The sequence below is a fragment of the Lepisosteus oculatus genome, chromosome 16 (assembly GCF_040954835.1).
Source record: "Lepisosteus oculatus isolate fLepOcu1 chromosome 16, fLepOcu1.hap2, whole genome shotgun sequence".
Taxonomy (NCBI): Eukaryota; Metazoa; Chordata; class Actinopteri; order Semionotiformes; family Lepisosteidae; genus Lepisosteus; species Lepisosteus oculatus.
Genome location: NC_090711.1, coordinates 4558377 through 4573041, shown reverse-complemented (window position 1 = coordinate 4573041; position 14665 = coordinate 4558377). Strand labels below are relative to the sequence as shown.

General features: G+C 38.2%; 1 protein-coding gene across 1 annotated transcript in view; it reads left to right on the top strand.

The window, feature by feature from the left end:
• The first annotated feature begins 439 nt into the window (after nucleotides 1–439).
• xkr7b (XK, Kell blood group complex subunit-related family, member 7b) overlaps nucleotides 440–14665 on the top strand; it is an 81603-nt gene continuing 67377 nt past the window's right edge. Inside the window, exon 1 of the mRNA XM_006639617.3 lies at nucleotides 440–1208. Within this exon, the coding sequence (XP_006639680.1) occupies nucleotides 676–1208 (533 nt within the window). The 5' untranslated portion in view covers nucleotides 440–675. The remainder of the gene's footprint in view (nucleotides 1209–14665) is intronic.

The window sequence follows — 14665 nt, the reverse complement described above, 5'->3', positions numbered from 1 at the left end:
ATAGGTGTGTATATGCAATGCACATGAATACAAAATTATATCGTTTTATTTGTCAGGAAAATATACTGTATTAGTGCCAAACATTTAAAGAAATACATTCAGGGATTAAACTGGTGTGCAAGAAAAACAAAAACCCACCAAAATGAAGACTGTGCATCATTGCATATTATCAAAATGCATTGCCATATAGATCTTTAATGCAAAAATGAAACGTTTTAAACACGGGATGTTAACACTCCATATACGGAGAAAAGTCAATTTTTTTGCAGAGCCGAAAGCAAATGCTCCAATCGCCACAAACCAAACAAGTACCAGCGAAGCAGCATGAATAAATGGATGAATTTCCTAATCAATATCATATTACTAGAGGTTTGGTCTCTATGCTAATGAGCGAAACCATCCCTTTCCATGACAACCAGCACAGGTTACACGAGCCAGCAGCAGCGGCAGCGAGTCGACTCGCGCTGAGAAAGGAAGCACGATTCATATCAATCCGGAAGCCTCTAGTCTGGACAGATATCACCTTTTGTTATTCACGCGAAATGTGCAGATTAAATAAATGAATAAAACAATATTTTTATTCAAAAAACTCCCAGTCTAATCCGGAAGTCTCTCCCTCTCTCGCTCTCCCTCTTGCTCTCTCTCGCTCTTTTTTTTTTTTCCTCTACAACAAACATGGCCGCTAAATCTGATGGAGCAGCCGTGTCTGTGCAGAATGAAAATCCATCTCGGACTCTGGCGAGCCCGGAGCACCGTCCACACCTATACCGCCATGCCGGGAAGCGCTACTCCCTGCTGGACTGCTGCTGGGTTCTCTGTGCCCTCTTGGTCTTCTTCTCGGACGGGGCCACCGACCTGTGGCTGGCGGTGGACTACTACCTGAAGCGGGACTACTGGTGGTTCGGGCTGACGCTCGTTTTCGTGGTGGTGCCTTCCGTGGTGGTTCAGGTGTTAAGTTTCAGGTGGTTCGTCTACGATTACTCGGATAACAGCAATAGCAGCGGAGCAGCCGCCGCCGCCGCAGCGGCGTCGGGCGGAGATTTTAATTTCAGCACCAAGGGCAGCGACCAGCGAGGCGCCGGCTGCGCTACCGGGGCGAGGGTACTACCCTCATCCGGCAGCCGGAGCGGTACCCAGAGGTGCTGCAGGATCTGTATGTGGCTCTTTCAGTCCATCATCCACATCCTGCAACTGGGACAAGTCTGGAGGTAGGACGAGAAGCTTTGTTGAAACATGCATGATGGAGCAAACAACATTACTTGCGAGTGATTGTAGATGTTCTGTGCGGTATAGATATCATAAACGGGAATGCAACTCCATCCGAGGGATGGTTTCACTTCTCGGGATCGGCATTGTCGTTTATTTCGCCAGTTGTCGCTTATTTTGTTGACGTGGAGAACCACTTGCTCAGAAAAGTGGTAGCCGGGATTTTACGCCCTGTTGTCAGTGCACAGATACTTAAAGTTATCGCCCACAAGTGCCTCCCCCTGCATCTGTTCCTCACATTTCTTCTGAGCGCTGACAGCTGTGTGTTAGAGATTTGTATGTCGAAAAGGGGACCTTTGACTTGAGGCGGCTTTCTTATGGTTTGAGAAAATTCTGACCGGTCTGGGAATCGTAGACGTAACGTGTGTTTAATACATTTAAAAAACAGTGAAACACCTTGTAGGGGATTTACGCGATGTTGTTCTTGCACTGCCAGCCAGCCTATGAATGTTTAATGCAGAGTTACAGTGTACAAGATTAAAAACGCGAATCAAAACCTAAGCTTCCCAAGGCAGTGCATCATTGCTGAGAACAGGAATCCTGAACTCCACGAATCTTTGGGCAGTAGTCCTAATCAAGGAATTGTCAACTCATCTTCAGAACCGACAGCCTTGTATTTATACAAAGATTTGTGGTTCTAGTTTGACATGAAGTAAAGGAAATATCACCAGGGAAAACGAGGCAGTGGAACAGCAACTGTAAATGCATCGCCATTTTTTTTTGTTTCAATGTTTTTTTAAACTTCTTCAAATTAATTGACCCACTCATTAATTCTATCTTCTTTGTTGGTTTTTCACCCACTTAGTCTTTTAATGAACATGAAATTATATTTTGAGCGACTGCTGAAGGTGTTAACCACAACTTTCTTTTCCAAAACTATATATCTCTAGCTTTCAAATGGGTAGTAGGCAGCGCTTGAAAAGTATGTGTTTTGTATGGCGAAGTGTGAAAAAAGTGAATCAGCCTGCAAATAGAGATGCATGCTTTGGCCCAAAGTCAAACTCACACGGTATTTGTGTTTTAAAATCTTATTTGCCACTGCTCCTACAGTATGTTAATCAGTTAAATGAATATGTCTGGTTTAAGTAATAATAATTCAGGAGCTTTTTAAAAAAAATCTATAAGATTTATGTCAATGGAAGTAATCAGGATCTTCTTTATAAAACATGTATTATATATTTGTTCTAATAAATCATATAATCCATTGTCATCTACAAATGTTAGTAATGGAACTTGAGGAACTTGTCATTGTCTATAGTTCTGCACCGTTTACTTCTAATTCTATTAGCTTAGCCTTCCCTCCCCCAGGAAGAAAGAATGTCAGATAAGAAATGGCAGACTATATTCCATATTGAGAAATGATATCAAATTCCTATTTATTTTGTTGGCAAAGTGAGTCTGGAAATCCCTCAGACGTATTGAAAAACAGCTATTGTTACATTGGATGTATTTAAGTATTTTTGGTCCGTATTGCCTTTTTAATTATTTATACAAAGCCTCTAAGAATCTGGCATCCTCCTCTTAAGTAGGAGGGGGTGCGATATTTCCTGCCATAATGTCATTAATTGCATCAAAGTGACTTTTTCTCACTGTGATTGTGCTGCTTATGTGGACCCAGAAAGAGGTCACATTTTTTCTGTATTTTTATCATTTCTTTAGTATGATCTTATTTCTATACAAGCAAGACCACATGGTTTATTATTTCAGTAGCTGAATTTTGAAAAATAAAACAGACATTTTGTTTGCTAAGTTTATTATAAGAAAGTTCTGAAAATAAGGGAACAAATGTTATTTGAAATGTCAAAATCTTTAAAAGATGTGCTTCAAATACCTATTCCTGAGGTCAAAGCAAGCCGGAAAAATAAATACTAAATGCAGACAAATAACAAACTGAAGACAGATGTTTTATGACATCTTTGGTACTGTATACAGTAGTTCGCCAGAGTATTTTATAAAATGGTAAGAACCCCTATGTAAATGAAGAAGTTTCTAAATGATTACAGTTGCATCTTAGGATACACAAAACCTTAAAACTCAGATTAAAGTATGATTAAAAGCCTTTACAGCACAGGGCTATCTGTAGACTACATTTTAAAATGTACTGAAAATATGGAGGACAAATAAAGCCAACTGAAGCTTAGCAGTTTTAAATATTTCTTTCTGGTAAAATCCCACATCATAAAGGTTCATTCTTGTCAGGGGAGGGGAGTTTGGTGCCTTCATAAGTAGTACCTAAGTTAATTTATTAGAATCAAGGTTATCAAAATTAGCTTCATCCCTCTGTAGTGTAATATACAATCTGACTGATCAGTTCCACAGAGATTTGTCATGGAATGCACTGCAGTAAGAAGTATGATTGAGAGCTGAAGTAGGATGGCAGGGCACTCATGCATGTTTTTATGTTGCACGTTTCTGTTCAGCAGTGAATAAACTCTTTCTTTCTGACTGACAACATGTCAGAGTACTTGTAATGAGCAGCAGGCAAAGTCCACATTTCAGCCCTGAGGCTCATCAGACCAGAGCTTCTCCCAGGGTCTGTAGTGTTAAGCAAACACAGGGAGGATGTGACCCCCCCTGGCTGAAATTCTATTCAATCACAGGGTTACCTCCAGCAATGCGTTTACCTGTTTACTGGAGCAACTGTACAAAGTACAGAATTCACATCCTTCCAGCTGGGAAGAATAGTATGACACTGCTGCCCCTATATCTATAATGTGAAGTTTCTGTTTTTCTTTTCCCATTTAAAACTTAAAATGAGATGAGTGAGGCTGCTTCACACTACTAAGTCTGTATCACCATAGAATATTTCTAATGAAACTTTCTGTTTCACAGTGTTACACATAGTTGTTATTAGATTTCTGAAATCCAGAAACCCACGTGACTTTCTGTTGACATTATATACTATTTCATTGTAAGAATTCCAAAAAGTGTATTAGCTATGTTATTGTGCAGAAATATACATGGGTCTTTAATAACGTTTAACTCTACGCTTAGGAACTGTAATGCAAGTGAACTTTAGAAATCACACCTATCAGCTTCGAACATTCAGACATCATTTTGTTGTCAATACTAATGGCTATTCAATTTGTTCTTTGATTAACAGTAAATTTGTTTGGAATATTTAAATAAGGGCAGATTCTGAAAGACCTGTCTTTCTTCTCAAAAAGTCTCATCAGTTTTAACCAGGTTCTTCTTTTCAGTGACAAGTTCTAACTAGATCTGTCCTAGTCTACATCACCACAAACAAAACACAGGACTGAAATAAAATGAGTTTTGTTATAGTTGATAAAATTCTATTTTCTCCATCATGTCCAAATATACCAATGGGTTATGTAATAATGGGTTATGTAAAAACCATACTGTATGTGTCCTAAAGATGTTTTGAATTCTGATGGAATGCATCATGTAAATATGTTGAATGAGATAATCAAAAAAGACACCAAAAACATACAGCATATACATGCTTCTATACTGTACATACTGTAAATGGCAATTGAATACATTTGTAATAGGAGTTTCAGATTGTTTCCTGAAACATGTGGAACAGCTCTGTCTTAAATACATGTTATTGCAGGTACCTCAGGTTTGATTTATTTTTTTAACACAAGATAAAATGTTAAAAACTGTAATGGTATAATGTATATCCTGTAGAACCTAACTTACCTGGAATAAGACACAACGTATAATTTATTCATCTATGTACATTTTATAAAGAATTGGTCATTTGTCAGCAGTGTGTTTGGTCACATTTTGAACAGAATGTTTTGTAAGAAGAAACAAGCTTTAGAGGAAGTTAAACAATGATATAAACATCAGTGTCTTTAACCTGCTAAGAACTGTTGCCTTAGATAAAGGAAAACATGACACATCCATTGCAAAATGTTTGCCTTGAGAATGTTGTATGGGAAAAACAGGAGTTTAGTCTTTGTAAGTGAATTCTGTGTGTTTGGAGAAATATGAAACAGGTCTACATATTTCACCATGCAAGTGAATCTAAAACTAGATTTTTTTTCCTCTCAAAACAGGAAAACGCCTTTAAATGTCACAAAGCTAGAACCAACCCATTATGAAATGTCAAATAGTCCTTGAATATAAATGACTCATTTTTATTATTGAGAACAGAAAATAAAAAAGAGCCCTGTTTGCTCCTTTAAGAAAAAAATTGCAATTGGGGGGAAAAAAACATTTTATATGAATGTTTCCGATCCATTTTTTATGCTGCAGGAAATTCTGACTCATTTTTTTCCCACCTGCATCACCTCTTTGATTGCACTTGATCAGGTATTAACAAAATAAATCCATAGAAATGTTAACGCTCAGAAACAAATCATGCCAGTAACTTCAAATTCAGATTCATTTTGACCTAGACTAGAGCTAGATTGTTGTCTGAAGTTTGCTCATTTGTTTTTTGTAAAACATATTTTTCAATTCTTGTTAATTTTTGCAGAACTATTGTTTTGTTTAAATCTCGCAGTGTATCAGGATATACAGTATTAGAAACTGTAGATTTTCATTATGTCTCATTTTTAACTGTACATGTCGTGCGACGCACAAACAACTAGGACGTTGTGTAAATTGTGGCTAATGCTGGCCCTTTGCTCTCCTTTCTGCTATTTTATATGTAAATGGAATGCTGGTATTACCCATGTACTGTATACAAGATGGAGTGCAGAGGGATTAAAACTGCCTATCTGGCTTTTCCAGATTTATTTCCACAGGGCCATATCGAAAGGTGCACCCTATACTGACCTCTGGCATCTGTCGCTCTGAGCACTGTAGGGCAAACAACTACTGCTGTCTCCCAACTCAGTTAGATGATACTTCTTTTTCAGGATGAGAAATGCCGATTCAGGTTTAACTGGATCTAGAAGCACAGAAATGGGCTTCCAATCAAATATTGACCTGGGCTTTTTAATCATTGAAAGTTATTTATTTTTTTAACTCCTTTATGACATTTAACACCCCACCCCATTTTGCCAGCTTGGTAGGACGTGTTGTGGATAAAATAAATCAAACCTCAGGTACCTGCAATAAGTTAAAGTTGTGTTTGTTAATACTGTGGTTACTTTGAGATTAGAGCCTTTCTTACTCAAAGACATTTTGCCAAGCTATCATTTTCCTTCAGGCTATCACAAGGCAATAAAAGCTGGCGCTGTTTCTGTGAGACAGGTTTATTTTGTTGACTACTGTTTTTACTGAGAAATAAAAAAGCAGAAGGAAGGTGTTGTCAAGTAGGACAGGCACATGCTGGATGGTTCACAACAGTTGTTGCCTCTGTTATTGAATCACTGAAGTGGGGCAGACTCTTTTGAAGTAATAGTTCCTTCCATTATTAATGTGCGGTTTCAGTTACAGAATTGCTGAATGTATCACATTAAAAATGGGATTTCTAAGATGGATTTAGATGTGGTTTCTTCCAAAAACTCAACACGTTCATTTGATCAGATATCTTTTTTTTAATATTAGTATTCATGTTAGTCTGTTTAGGTGCTTTTCTGTTGCTGTTTTTTCTGGGAAAATTTTAACATTACTATCATAAACATGTGCACTGGGGTGTGTTGCTGTGCAGAAAATGTTGTTACGTGTAAACTACACCCTCCTGAAATTTTCCACAAGCGTGCTGTTGGTCATTTGTGTTTTTTATTAATATGAAAATCCACACTGTAAAGCCTAGATCAGCAAGAATCTATCATGAACACTTTTACTGACATTCATCAAGGCCTGTCTATCTAACCATCAGACACATTATGTATTTTATACGATATATACAGGATATCTCTGGCTGACGACATTTAAACTATAAAGTTGATAATTTAATTTATTTTGAAAGCACTGATGTTTTGTTTTTCTTGTACTTTTTTGGCAACAGGGCAAAACTGCCCGATGATATTGGTATATTAGGTATCAGGAAGTCAGATGTTGTTCGATCTCCTGTCTGTATTCAGAATGCAAAGGAAAGCTGTGATTTAGCTGAAGTAGTCTGTCTGCTCTTGCAGCAGTTCAGGGGTTCAAAGTGAATCATATAAATGTATGAAGAGTTTAAGAGCATAGCCATATTAAAAAAGGGGAATGTTTGTGTGTTGCATGTGATTTACTCTTTGCTACTTCTGGTTAAATTATTTGACATATTGCTGAAATAATCCAGCAGACACATCTTTGTAACAAAATACGTACATTTTTATTCTAAGAAGGTGATGTGGAGGAAGCTTATGTCCATAAACCTGGTTGGTAGACCTTCAAGCACAGAACACAGAAATGCTTCCCAGTGAATTTCTTACAGCCAGGCCAAGTGAATCTTCTTAAGATGTGATACCTGCTCGAAGTTGTAAAAAAGAAAATCACAGTGCAGACTCAATAGTAAAAAAATTACAAAGGACAGGAGGGAGATGTTGCAACAAAGTGTTGGAGTACCAAAAAGACATCTGACCTAATCCAAAACTCACGGGAACAATTTCTCTATCAAATCTATTGCTCTTTTTAAAATCATATGCTGCCTGGCTGTCGTGCTTCTCCTTTACCTGCCTTACACTCATTTATTTGTATTCCTCTTCCTGAGAAGTAAACAAGAAAGTCCATGAAAACATACTCACTGAGTCCTGAGGGTCTCTGGTTGCTCACAGGAAAACCTCATTACATCTGCTGCAGCTCCATCATTTGCTGAAAAGTGAAGCAAATGATCTATAAATGATCTATTAAAATCACATTTATTCTTCCTTATTAGCTGTGGGTTTGAGAGAGCTATATTAAGAATTGCCAAAATCACTCTTTCAAGGCATAATTAGATGATTAGCGCAGGTAGCACATGACTGTGCCACAAAGGAACTGGAGCAGCTCGAGTACTTGAGCAAGTGTCTGTCTCACGTGCTTGCCCATGTGCAGCTGAGCTATGTGAAAAATTCCTCCCTTTTGTAAAACCAGGGAAGTCCTAATGAGCCATACACAAAATCTTTGGTTTTCCTGTGTACTCCTCTTGTATTTAATTTTACATAACCTAAGTCAATTAAGCAACCATTTGTAATGTTTCATAGGCTTTGAATCTTGTGATATTTTATTGCAAAGAAAAGGAGTGTAAAGTATAAGGATGGGATAAAGTGTTAATGTTACATTCTCACAAAAATAGCATAGTGAAAGCTATACCATAGGTTTAACTTTGAATCCGAGAAAGCTAAAGTATGAGAGGAAGCCCTTCAGTCAAACGATGAGCCTGATTCCTAGCAGTCTATCGATCCAGAGATTTCATGTTACAGGCTCTTGAAGGATCACTGAACAGCGTGCAGTTACATCATGCTCTGATGCGTTGTTAGAAACGCCCACTATTGTTTGAGTGCAGAAGAAGTGCCTTGATTGATTTTAGGCACAATCTGCACCTACTTAGTACCCAAGTGTCCAAGAATCTAGCTTTAATTAATGCATAAAGTCACTTTGTAAAGTAACTTCGAAATCAAAGAATGAAGGCTTTTTTAAAAAAAGAGCCCTAGAGATGGAATTTGACAAGATAATAACTCCTTCATTAACAAGCTGAGATACAACTGATGCGCCTGACACTTCATTGTTTTATAGCAGACATAAACAACTTTAACCACTCTCAGTTCTTTATATACTGTAGGATTCTTGATTTTTAAGAAATTCTATAAAGAAACTTAGGCAATGTAGCACAGAAAATAGTCAATTATGCAGATTAATGAAGTCATTTTTATAGATATAATATTTTATAATGCATTTATGTATTTAAGAGTTGCCATTTTATTGCAATTTCTAAATGTCAATAGAAAAATATTAAAAACAGATTTTTATATATGATCTTAAGTATGTGTATATGTGCACACTATATGGGTTTGTTTTCATCCAAATATTTGCAGTCAAAGCATTTCTTTACAGAGAATGACACTCACTGATACTCAAACAGCCCACACAGTGGACAGTGAAAAGCTTCCATGCAAAAGAAGTTAGAGTGACCTTTGACTGGCAAGTTAAACCTACGACCCCTTGAATGACTGTGCAACCACTTTCTATTAACTGGGATTCATCAAAGGAAATGACGGTAATGACTGATTGGAATTACAGCAATGCTGTTAGGCTCAACTGCACAACATTGAAAGCTAGTTTTAGGTAAGAGATTACCTGTGCTTTTGGAAATGTTTCATGTGTTGATGAGAATGGAAGGGTGCTCTCTGCTTCTAACGACGCAGTTTACTGGCACATTAGATAAGTATGATTATGCTATCTGTTGTTTTTTTCCTGAGGTTATGGAGTACAAAGTACTACTTTTCCATCTGTGCTTTGAAATTTAGCATCGTGAATTTAGTGCGATGCAGGAAAAGCAGTCTGCTGAGAGTATTTTAGCAAGTGTCTACCTGCTGCAGCCAATATGATCACTAGAATCATGTGGTTTCCCTATGGCTTTGCTGTGCAACAAGAGGGTTTTCTTCAGTTTTACAGTATGTCTCAGTGCCTGTTCCACAGCATGTTGAAAGGGTGGTCCTACCTACGTTAAACCTTTAGCTCTTAACAAAGCCTATGAATTATGTGAGTTTTGGTGACACAATCAACGTGTGTACAGATTTTTTTTATCATGTCCCTTTATCATAAACATTTCATCCATCCCAACTTCTATATCCTATCTACAGTACATATGATATGTATAGGATATACTGTATATATCCTATATCCTAACTTCCTAAACCAATTTGGAGCTGAGGGGGAGCCAGAGCCTATCCTGGCAAGCAACAGGTGCAAGGCAGGATACAACCTGGACGGGACGCCAGTCTCGCATGTAAGACTATGCATTTCAACTTTTGCTAAAACTGTTCATCATGATTCATCATGGTTATGTTCATTGTGAGTACAAAAAAAGCTGTAGAAGATTTATTCTACACACATATACTGTATGTGATATGTGTGTTTTATGTACTTGCTAATGCTTGAGATTTTCCTGCTCTGAGGCTAAGCAAAGGATTATGTTCCATTTGCGTAGTATTTCTATAATTGTATTGCTGTGGAAAATCTTTGAACACAACATTTAACCATTCTACAGTTTGTACAAATATGTAACATTTGTCTAGTAGAAGCCGTCTGTGAAATAACCACTATTCAGATTTTACACAGGTGTTTTATGTCTTATACATTTTTCATAGTTTATGAAATGACTACTCCACACATGCTTATGAACAACAGAACCGCTTATTGTACTTGTCTTCACTGGTGAGGTCACTGAATCTGCGTCTAGCTCAGCAGATCTGAGGGAAAATACATACCACAGGAAAAACACCTGGTTATTTAAGGTGAGCACTGCCTGCTTAGACAGGAGACGCAGTTTGAATGCCAATCTGCTTCTTTTCAATGAATAAAATGACAATGAGGATACATTTTTAAAAAGGTTTGATAGAGGGCATTGGAGTAGAAAATGCGTTTAAAAGATACTTTGATGTAATTTGTTCAGATTTTTTTATGAGGGAGAGCGACTAGGTCTTGGAGATGCACTGTAAATGTCTACGAGCTCTCAGCTCGCATGTCATTTTGCTGAATGTGTCTTTGGAGAATTAAAACTGTGCATTAAAAATCGGTGTTTCTAATGTGGATGCGTACGTGGAAGCTGGGCTTCCATCACTGAGTCTGCGTGTGTGCGTGTGTGTGTGTGCGTACGCATGCATGTGCGTGTGTGTGTGTGTGTGTGTGTGTGTGTGTTTTGAAATTGCACAGCAGTATTTTGTGATGATTCCTATGAGAGGTAATAAGGAAGAGCAAACTGATGGGCACATGCCAATGTAAGATCGAGTTTACGTCAGGGAGGTGGAAAGGTATTTTGCCTGCCCACCACATGCGATGGCAGGGTGCTGGAGACAAAAAGAAAACGGGATTTTGAGTATTCCATGGCGTTTGCTTTCTCGATTTCCCTTGCCTTTGCGGTGGCCATTTGTTTGCACGCTGGGATGAATGGTCAAGTCAGTCTCGCTCTGCTGCCCCCGGCTCTGGCACAAGGACAAGCTGAACGATTGTCTCCTCCGAAACCTTCTGCTTTCCAATTCATAGTCTTGCTGCTGAGCTGGGAACAGGAGAACGGAAGCCTCCGTACTGATTAGAATGAAAAGGAAAAAGCCATTAGACTGCTAAAAATAGATGCTGAAGGCTAGTGAATCCGGAGCAGATTTGGATCCTGTTTTTATGAATTAACACAAACTGTAGGGTTACAAATGCTGTCTTGTTTTCAGAGTCTCGGATTACATTAGTAATGTGCAAGGAGCACAGGAGTTGCAAGCTTTTCTGCTCAGTTCACAATAGCATTTCGATAAACAAGACAAAAAGGGAAACATCATTTCTCCAGGGATGGCATTAGAAGACCACCAGTGTCTGTGTCAAGCTGAAAGCTGGTAAGACGTGGGCCCATTCTTTAAACAACAGAGAGGGGGTTCTGTGTTTTGCATCTCTGACCTCATATACTCAATTGACTTGTTTTTAGTAGCAAAAACTGTAAAAGCTCAACAACGCATTTTGTAGGTGCTGTTCAGACTTATGGAGCTAGGTGAATAAATGTTGTTAAGCTATCTGTTATCCGAGTATCACATAATATTTCCTGTGAAAATTGTAATTCAAGTCCATTTGCACAGATTTTGCATCCCAGCCTTGTAAGACCCATCAGACTGGAGTTTTTGCCAGTTTCTGCTGTGGTTAGTTGCCTGAAAATGCAAAACTCCCTCCTGCATTAAAAGATAGACCCCACATCATCAGCAGTTCCACTGAAAGCACCCAGGTGAACTGAATCAGTAGTGATAAAGTAACCTACTCAAAGGTACAACAGCAGTGCCTGCAAGAAGGACTTGAATCCACAACCTTTCAGTCTAGTGCCCAGGACCCTAACCTCTAATATTCTCTATTCTAAAAATTATCCTGTTATACCAGCATTTCTTAAAGGTGACAAGACAAGACCATTGAGAACAGAGATAGAAAGGAGGCTGCACATCTCCCTTGTTCAGTAGTTAATAACTTAGTGATGACAGGGAATCCTTTTGGAAAGACCCAGATAACCTCTACTGCTTGAGTAATGAAGTGCCTCTCATTCTCAAACCCAATTGTACTTCCTCAATTTCCAGCCTTCAGGCTCTTGTTAAAGCTGAAGTTGTCCATCAGGGATGACTTTCCTTTGTAATTGCATCCATGCCTGCCATCTTAAATAAACAGCATTTTATTTGTGGTAGGGCTTTGTTATGACTACTGCAATACATATCAGGAAAGAGTTGTGTTGAAATTTTAATTTAATAATATTAATAAATTTAATATTTTCATGTACAGTCCTAAGAAATGAACACATAAAATTCTCAATTAATGAGTAGGTGTGAAAGATCTATACTCAAGTCCTGATTAAGGCTTTTTGGTGGTGAAATGTGAACAAAATGTATTTCATTATAATAGAGATCAGTGTGGGCATTGACTTCCATTGTACAGTGCCTCATCAACTCTGGAGGGTTGTTATTTTTTCTTTTCTTAAGGTCTGTAATAAAACTATTTACTCTGTATCATACTTGATTTGTGAGATATTGCTCTATATTATATACATTTTGCAGTACATCAAGACCAGCAAAAAAATAAAATAAAAAAAGAGATCTGATATACCCAGACAGGACGTGTCGCGATATATGGACTTTGTGTTGCAACATGAGGTCAGCATATCCTGTCAGGGTATGTCCTATTGTAACATATGAACTCCATGTTGTGACATGGTGGATGGGCGTTTTGGCTGGGCATGTCATATGGCGATATAGGGCTTTATGTCGCGACATGGGCGCGCGGCGGCGGCGGCGGCGGTGGGGGGGGGGGGGTCATATCGCGATATGTGGACTCCGTGTCACGACATGGAGTGGGCGTTTTGTCGGGGGGGTACGCCATATCGCGATATATGGAATGTCGCGATAGTGTCGCCATGAGAGTGATCCGCCAGTCGCAATGGGCATCGCAATGTGATCATGATGTGCGCACTCCTATCGTGACATGCTATCGACTCATGAACGGGCTGTGGATGCCATTACATTCTTTGTCTGCTATCCAGTTTTGACCTCAGTGCGACTTCTCTTAGATTGATCAGTAATTGGAAATCAATGGATGTGTCACTGTATATCCAGCGTGCTCATACAGCACACACGGTACACAGAACTTCCGCTGTGGCGCTTTACCCAATCAGAGTGTCGATTCTCACTCTTCACCCAATCGCGGCCCGAGCTGTTCGGGGGTTTAGCCAATCACGGGTCTAAGAGCTGTTCAATTTAGCAGCGCTTGCTGGAGCGGCTTGTTTAGTGTCAGTGAGAATCTATTTTCAAAATGCTTTTCCTATTTGCAAAATACGTAACTACATCGCCTTATTTTTTAAACGTCTTTATTGATTCACAATGTCCCGTACTCTTTGAAATAAATACATTTTTTATTTGAAATAAAAAAAGAGATCTGGCAAAGATTAATTGAACATAAATATTCTGATATGAAACAAAGCCTGCAAAGTATTGCTTTAGGCAAATGAAAACAGCTATGCAGTCCATTAACTCATAGAATTCCTTTAAAAAATATATTCATTTTCAAATGCCCAGAAATACTCTTTTGTTTTGCAACCCTTGCACTGTACCCAGACTGCCTGTGAAATACAGTGTCTTATCTGAATTCTTGCTAATTTAGTTTAGTGTGCCTTGCAGGACTTGGTTAGATTAATTACATGCTGCGTAAAAGCTACTTTATAAACAATTCATGTTATTTCAGTATCCAAAGACCTTCTAATAATTGTTAGCCTGCCCATATTCAGGTGAATTTGAAGATTATTTTGAAGTATTTTCACAAAAATGTGGAAAATCAGTAAATAATAACTCCTTTTTCAGCAGATGGAGCATTCTACCAATATAAAACATCCTAGAAGACTAATGTGAATAACATTTCCATAAAATAACTGATAATAAAAATCTCCAATAAAATATGTAAAATAGATTATAATCCCGATTTTAACCAGATAATGAGTTTAAACTGGAGAGGTCTGTTTAAGTGACTTACACAAATAAACATTGAAAAAAAAACTTAATGTTTGCAATTTATTAAATCTTTGTTTTCAGTTGTGCCTCTTGTAAATAAGTTTGTAATATTGTGTTATAGAACAAGCAATCTATAACAACTTTTATGACTTATACATACACATAGTACAAAATGTTGCAAAGAAGAGGAGTCCATTAATCCTATCTTACTTGCTTGGAACCCATGGCTCATTGATCTGAGGATCTCAGCCACCTTATTATTTATGGAAAGATCTGCTGGAATCAGCTTTGACAACATGGCTAGACAGCTTGCTCCAGACACCCACCATCCTTTGCAAAATACACACTTCCTACTCTGAATCCTGATTTTACCAAGATGTGCTTCAGTGTTCTAATGC